This window comes from Aspergillus pseudonomiae, assembly GCF_009193645.1.
Source record: "Aspergillus pseudonomiae strain CBS 119388 unplaced genomic scaffold BDV37scaffold_2, whole genome shotgun sequence".
NCBI classification, from domain to species: Eukaryota; Fungi; Ascomycota; class Eurotiomycetes; order Eurotiales; family Aspergillaceae; genus Aspergillus; species Aspergillus pseudonomiae.
In genome coordinates this window covers 535461-542336 of record NW_022475994.1, presented here as the reverse complement: position 1 = coordinate 542336, position 6876 = coordinate 535461, and the positions used below count along the sequence as shown (strand labels likewise).

At 50.6% G+C, this 6876-nt stretch overlaps 2 protein-coding genes across 2 annotated transcripts; one reads left to right on the top strand and one right to left on the bottom strand.

Annotated features, from left to right (window-relative positions):
* BDV37DRAFT_79919 (putative autophagy protein Atg13) lies at window positions 1–3663 on the top strand. Its single transcript, XM_032091249.1, has 3 exons — window positions 1–425; window positions 503–601; window positions 714–3663. Exons 1-3 carry the CDS (start codon window positions 204–206, stop codon window positions 3315–3317), a joined length of 2925 nt encoding a protein of 974 aa, XP_031946920.1. The 5' UTR covers window positions 1–203; the 3' UTR covers window positions 3318–3663.
* A 673-nt stretch (window positions 3664–4336) lies between these two features.
* Window positions 4337–6741, bottom strand: BDV37DRAFT_79912 (WD repeat NOL10/ENP2 family protein). The gene is made up of 2 exons (XM_032091248.1): window positions 6473–6741; window positions 4337–6409 (listed from the first exon to the last, which is right to left on the bottom strand). The coding sequence occupies exons 1-2, from the start codon at window positions 6687–6689 to the stop codon at window positions 4461–4463; spliced, it is 2166 nt and encodes a 721-aa protein (XP_031946919.1). The 5' UTR covers window positions 6690–6741; the 3' UTR covers window positions 4337–4460.
* Window positions 6742–6876: the final 135 nt, after the last annotated feature.

Genomic DNA, 6876 nt, shown 5'->3' with positions numbered 1-6876 from the left:
GGAATTTATTCCCTTAGCGTCTTTCCTAACCCTGAACCTCTGGCTGTGTAGTTCGTTAGCATGGCCGTCCGCATCGTATCAGTCGCCCCCCATTACCTTCTTGATCGAGACAATCGCCCTGCCATAGCTCTGAATTCGATTTCGGCTTTGGAAGGACTACATTGAGTATCCTGTTCTCACTTGCGTTGTGTCGCAGAAGGATCATGCATCAACATCCTCGGTCGCCGGCGCCAACAGCGCCAACCTCTTCCGCCAGGCCGAACTCATCTCGTTCGAGAGAGCTGGATCATCGTCCTAATTCCCCTGCAGCCGATGTTAGGGTACATAACAGCAGAGGCTTGGGGATTGAAGCCGAACCTGGTTCGCCAGGGCAAACTGTCCAACCTGCAAAGGAGGCGGTAACGAAGCTGAACCAGATAATATCGGTATGGGATCAACGTCTGGCTGGTGACCTCATTGCTCGGTGATGAACCTCTGCTAATTTGTTCCTGTCATGTTTCAGAATTACCACACGAAAGCTGCTCTGATTATACTGCATTCGCGCATTGAGCTCCCACCTTCATTCAACAAGGGTTCTGACACCCCCAGAGTAAACCGTTGGGTACGTCTTATCCCTGTCGCCTGAGAATATACCCTACCCCAGATATAACCAAAACTTGTCTTTCATCTGCGATGTCTAATGCTTGGGCTGACCTAATACCTTTACGGCTTAGTTTAACGTTGAGATCGAAGATACAGATGTGCTGCGAGAACAGCTGCGCACCTGGAGAACCTGTGATGCTACCGACAATCGCCCGCCGCCTTTAATTATTGAAACATATCTCGATACAAAGGGACTCACAAATAATCAAACCCTTGTGGCTTTGGATGAAAATGGGAAACGATGGGATGTGTTAGAAGCCCTTGCTGCATCTCAACAAGCCCATCCGGTGAGACCGCCCTCGGCCAGCTCCGATGATGTTATCTTGGAGCGGTGGAGGGTTGAGTTGGGGGATACGTCGAACACGTTACCGGCTGATCTTGGATCTATTCTGCCTACTGTATACAAGAAAAGCATTGTCCTTTTCCGATCATTATTCACCTATTCTAAGTTCTTGCCCGCTTGGAAGTTCGCAAAGCGCAATGGAAGGCTTCGAGCAAACCCAGCTCTACGGATCAAGTACAGGATCATAGTCGGGTCTCCTAACCATGCGAGTTCGAAGCCAGACCACTTGACCATGCCCTTATACGAGAGTAGTAGCAAAGTGGTCGAAACCTACAGCTTTGGTGTCACCGATTCGCCAGCTGGTCCATTCTCCGCTCAAGTGACATATCGAACAAGCTGCGATTTCCGCGTGGATGACTCCGAGGCTCTGTTAAGTTCTCGATTCATGGGTGCCGATGATGAAATCTTCCGGCCGTCGCTACCTACGCGAGTGGTGGATAGTAAAGTGCCTCCCCCTGAGATAGGGTCACTGCCACAAGAGAGGAGAACAGTCGAAGATCCAGATCCTGGCCGGGCATACGGTAGTCTTTCGACCTTCCATCAGGTTGGACCTACGACCAGCGCGAGTCCCATATCAGCTCTCCGGGCTAAAGGAGAGTCAGGCACTTCATCTCCGTCCTCGCCTGGCTCGTCCTCTCGGAAAGCCTTGGCGGTTGCGAAAGCTAGTCCCGTGGGACGCGCTGCTGTGCTTGCTAGTGAAGGTAGCCCAGGTGTCGTCAGACGCCCTTCTATATCTTTCCAGCCATTCAAAGCCCCACCCTTATCGGCATCACCGTCCCTTGTTGACCCTCCGCTCTCGTCTCCTCGCTCAGTATCCGGGCCTCGTCCCCACCCGTCTTTGGCGGCTTCTGCTCGTAAGTCGTTCCCTGCAGTGCAGGACACTGGTATTGTGTCTCCTAGTTCTGCGTCTCCACGGCCGGCGTCGATCTCGAGGTATAGCAGTGCCTTCAGCCATCGTCGGGGCAGGCCTTCTTCTGGGGGGATAAACAAATTGGAAGACGATACTTCCAGTGGTAAAGCAAGTGCCACTTCGTCCGCTCAACCTGGATCCGGCTTGCTTGCTGAACCTACTGGAACGAGCGCCGATTCCATTCACGCAGACGATGAGAACATTTCGGAATTTTTGAAAATGCTAGACCTACGAAAAGATCTTCTCAATACGTCAGGCTCGGCTACTCTTGATGCCACTGGGCGTAGGACCACAGTCACTTCGGCCGCTTTAACACGCTTCCAACGTATGCGGGATTCTAATGCTGCTCTTTCCGACTCGATGTCATCATCTCTGCTCTTACAGCGCTCATCCAATTCATCTAGCAAACAGCTCTCTGGAGTTCCACCAATGGTTGCGGGAACATCCATCTCAACTGCCTCATCGCCGGGAAAACCGATATCTCCTCATACACCCCACACTCCGGCGATACCATCTCGTCTTAGTTCTAACAGTATCGTCGATTATACTCATCCTGAGGGCAATGTCACAGAACTCTCCCAGGGCCATGGCTCTCCTCTTGATGAAAACACCAGCGATGGGACAACCATGGAGCACGGACCGTCCGCAGTGAACGCCATAGACATCCCGACATCACCTCGCCTTTTTCCCCCTGCGTATCGTCGATCTAGTTCTGCCGCCCATCGCCCACGTACGGTTGCTGTGGATGACGATGAGATTTTCCCTTTCAATCGCAGCGTAAGCCTTGGTGCCGAGGAGAGATCCAATATGAGCCTCGGTGCACTTCATCGACAGCATGAGTATGAAAGCTCTGGAACGACCACGCATCGAGCGCAGCGAGAGCCGCGTCCATTGCCATCAGACGAAGCTGCAGTTGTACCGCCTAGCTCAATAGCACGTGAACAAGGCTCTCATAAGGGCGTGACCCCTGGCCCTACCGTTGCCTCTTCGGCTTCATCTCACCACCACGTCTACCAGCCACGCTTCAGCCACTCTCGCGGCCGGGGGTCTTCTGGCGGTCATCATTCCCTAAGTTCCGGGTCTAGTAGCCTTGCACGTGGTGCTGCCATCCCTCCTGGTCTTACTGAACGCGAGAGTGAGCGTGATGGCAACGGGAGCGGCAGTAATAGTGCTACCTCGGCAATGGAAGATCGTCGGGGTGTAGGGCGACGACCCAGTGCTGGGCGTGGCGGTCCGCCACAATCTGCCCAGTTAGAGGAAGACGAGCCTCTACTATTCGCTATGAGCGACTTTGGTGCCTCGCGACGGAGCTTCGAAGAAGGCAGACATGGCAACCATGCTCATGATCCGACTGGGAACGTCGCCGGATCAAGACGAGGAGGAAGTGGTAGACGTGGCGGTGGCTTCCATCCTTGGCCCTAAACAGGCTTATGACTAGAGTTTCTGCAACATATCGAAAAACATGATCTCTTCATATCCGACTTCACACGCTGCCTATGTCAGCCCAATTGGTCTTCTTGTCTTTTCTTTGGGCTCTAAATCATATCAGTATAATCTGGGCGATCTGATGTTTTTCCTTTGCCTTGTCAGGGATTGAATCCCTGATCCAGCGATTATTCGAACGTCTTCGAATGTTTTTTTTTTTTTTTTTTACGATCGTGCCATTTTAGCCAGTAAGGCTATTCTTATAGACTGCTTTGTGAGCACCATGATGCAATCAGGTAATGAAGGATAGAATGGCACGGAGCTTTTTTCTTTTCAAAATTTCTTTTTTATTGGGCATTTTTCTTTTTGGCGTGACAATGTCCTATTTAGATTTCCTGATCCGTTATTGACGCCGGAGCGTCAATAAGGTCCTGAGCATTTTATTCTCTAGGTCCCATTTGGCTTCTTTCTTTTGGGATTCTTGTAAGTACTTGGAGCTGATGACTATTGTCTGTTTTATTGTTCATGATTTGAGGACAGCTCGGAGTTGAAGTTTGTCTTTGAACTGGCTTATCGGCACTATATTTCTCTCAAGCGCATCATGATTCAAAGTTCAGCATGAATTCTCAATTTCAATTCATCCAGTGTTCTAAATTGATTATATATACATTGAAGGGTATGGTATTCCAATGGACTGTTCATTCCGTAAGTTGGGCAGGATTGCCGTTGGCATGGATATTGAGAACATGGGACAGCGAAGACACCATGATATAAAGGACCCTAGAGCTCACACTATGATAGGCTCAAGGCATCCATGTGGAATTTGGAAGTCTATGGGCCTGCTTCATGGTGTATTCTCGACCTATAGACTATGTTTGAATACGTCATGCTAGCCATAATGGCTAGGGCGCCTTGGATCTGGTGCACCAGGAACTATGTTGGATACCAACCCGAGTTTATGCTAGAGGTATCATGGAAACCCTCTCATCAGAGTCTGTTCCAATGGACCCCAATTTGAAGATATAGCGTTTGCATAACTGAAGCCCGTAGTACAGCGTACCTTTGTGAGAAGAAAAAACCTCCATATGAATGGAAATGCACCGTAACTACCTGACATAAACTTCGTCAAACCTTACAGAATCACATCTTTCGGAAGGTGTTTCCGGATGCACTGCGTCTCTCCTTTGCCCTGAAACTTGTATCCCGAGACGGTGCAGGGGCCCTGTTCTGCTGTTTCGACTTAACATGGGGTGTGAATGTCACCTCCCTCTCTCCAACGACGCCACCACGACGCGATGGTCTCTCCTTAGTCCGCATGTTCTGAGCCCTAGAGCCGAAGGAACGGTCGCGAGTAGAGTTGACGCCAGAAGAAGAAGAAACTTGCATTCGGGGCTGCTGGGATCGGTTGGTACGTTTATAGGAGGATGTCGAGATCTTTCCGGAAGACTTCTCCTTAACAGGTCGTTCTGCTTCGCTCTCAGAGTCAGAATCATCGGAGCTGGAACCGGGCACGTCGTCGATTTCCTCCTGTTCAACGGCGGTAAGGCCTCTTTCTTTTCTCTCAGGGACGTCTGTGACAGTGCTGGGGTTGAGAAGCCTGAATTCATGCGATGCCTCGTCCACGGCGAAGTCTTCGTCCTCGAACAGCTTGGCGAAACGACTGTCGCCCAGTAGACCTTGGCCGGGTTTCTCTGCTGCAGGTGCAGATGCAGGTGCGTCGACCATCTCCTCGTCACCGCCCTTCTGTAACACACGCTGTGCCCTCTTACGTTCGTTCTTCTCTTCAATAGCCATAAGTCTGTCGGCCATCTTCTTGTTGACTTTGACAGCAGCCTTCTTCTTACCCCGGATTCTGCTTTCGCGCTCCTTGTCGATCTTCTCCTTGACTCTCTTCGCACGTTCCTCTTCCCAAACATAGGGGTTCGTGATCAAACGAGCCTCTTCATACAAGCGTTGTGCCACAAAGTAACCGTGCATGTAAGGGCGCAGCAAATTGGTCCGGCCAATCAAGTGCTCCAAGTTCAAAGTGCGCAGTTGAGGAACGGTCAAGAACTTGTAATTGTCGTACACAGAGCTTGCCTGACCGCTGCTGAATGCGTTAGGATCGTTAGGATCTTCAGCCATTTCCTCAACAAGGTTATCCAAGAAGGAACACCATTTTGGCGCGGGCCCAAGCTGAGGGATGAAAAATGCATGCTGCTGGCGTCCTTCGTTGGCAGTCAAGAGCATTCCGCTATCCTTACACCAAGCAACCGAGTTGATGTCGACAGCAGGTTCCACAGACGTCCAAGGGCTGCCGTCCCGAGGGTCCCAAATCTTGATAATCTTTTTGTCCGAAGAGAGGATCTTAGGCTCCATGGTCTGTTCACGTGTTAAGGATGAAGGCTGCAAGAACTTAAGTGTATGGACGGGGAATCCATATCCTTGGTCTTTCTTGAGCAGAGGAACTGGCGAACGAAGATCGTATAGGTGAATAAGGCCGTTGGAGGAGCCGGTACCGAGTGTCAAGCCTGAACGGTGGAATTCCAAAGCTGTAATCTCATGGCGGCCTTCATCAGGGATAGATTGTGTTGGCGGTAACAAGATTCCTGCCCTGCCTTTCGCTCTTGGATCCCAGAGTTCCACCGTGCCTAGTGTAGTACCAAAGGCGAGCAAATTGTGGCTTTCCTCCGCAATAGCTCCTGTGTTGACGGCACCTGTATTTATACCACCTTGCAACGCTCCTCCGCCAGCGGATGTGAAGTCGTCGCCACCCACGTCAATCTCGAAACTCCGCATGTATCTACCCATCTCCAAATTGAGTCGAAAGACTTCACCCATGCCATCTTGATTCACGCCGACAGAAGGGACTAATGCCTCGGTAGATTGTCTATCGTAAACTAGATCACGCCCATATCTGGGAAGTCTCGTTGTGTAATGGCACCCTGCAGGTGTGTGAAACTGGAGTGACCGATCGGACTGTAAATGGAGAGATTTGGAGTAGTCGGAGGATAGAAGAAGGAATGTGGTGTTTAGCGCATCTGTGTGACGAGCCCATGAGAGGGACAACTGTGAAAGTTGATGTGTATGAATCTGAGGCTTATAGGTTCCTATGTCTTATCGTCAGTCGCATGCAAAATATTATAGTCGCGTTACTCAAGACGTAATCTAACCTGTGCTCATAACCCATTCGCCATCTTCGCTTACCCTTACACAATGACTCGCTTCTTCGAACTCGAAATCTTGTAAGAGTTCAACCCGATTCGCATACTCCGGGTCATTTTTGAGGCTGCGCTTTCTCCGTCTCGCAAGCCATTCAGGAAGTGGCCTCGCAGTGTTCGATCCAGAGATTGTATAAACCGGCACTTCTGACTGATTCGAAAGCTTCATCTTTGCGCAGTGGTGCTCTTTGAGCGAGAAAGAGCCTGGCGTTGCTGCGACTGGTAAAGCTCCGACTCAAAAAAAAAAAAAAAAAAAAAAAAAGAGCCTTTGCAGATAGCGATAGCAGGACCCACGTGACCCAGCGGGTGTCGATCATTGATGATTGGTTCACGCGGTCCGGACGAACCTCCGTCGG

What these genes read in the sequence shown, in the direction of transcription:
- BDV37DRAFT_79912 (XM_032091248.1), bottom strand. Translation starts at nt 6,689, where the DNA reads ATGAAGCTTTCGAATCAGTCAGAAGTGCCGGTTTATACAATCTCTGGA. An exon ending in CGAATGGGTTATGAGCACAG is followed by an intron (nt 6,410 to 6,472) that starts GTTAGATTACGT and finishes GATAAGACATAG; the next exon opens with GAACCTATAAGCCTCAGATT.
- BDV37DRAFT_79919 (XM_032091249.1), top strand. Translation starts at nt 204, where the DNA reads ATGCATCAACATCCTCGGTCGCCGGCGCCAACAGCGCCAACCTCTTCC. An exon ending in AGCTGAACCAGATAATATCG is followed by an intron (nt 426 to 502) that starts GTATGGGATCAA and finishes GTCATGTTTCAG; the next exon opens with AATTACCACACGAAAGCTGC. An exon ending in CCCCCAGAGTAAACCGTTGG is followed by an intron (nt 602 to 713) that starts GTACGTCTTATC and finishes TTTACGGCTTAG; the next exon opens with TTTAACGTTGAGATCGAAGA.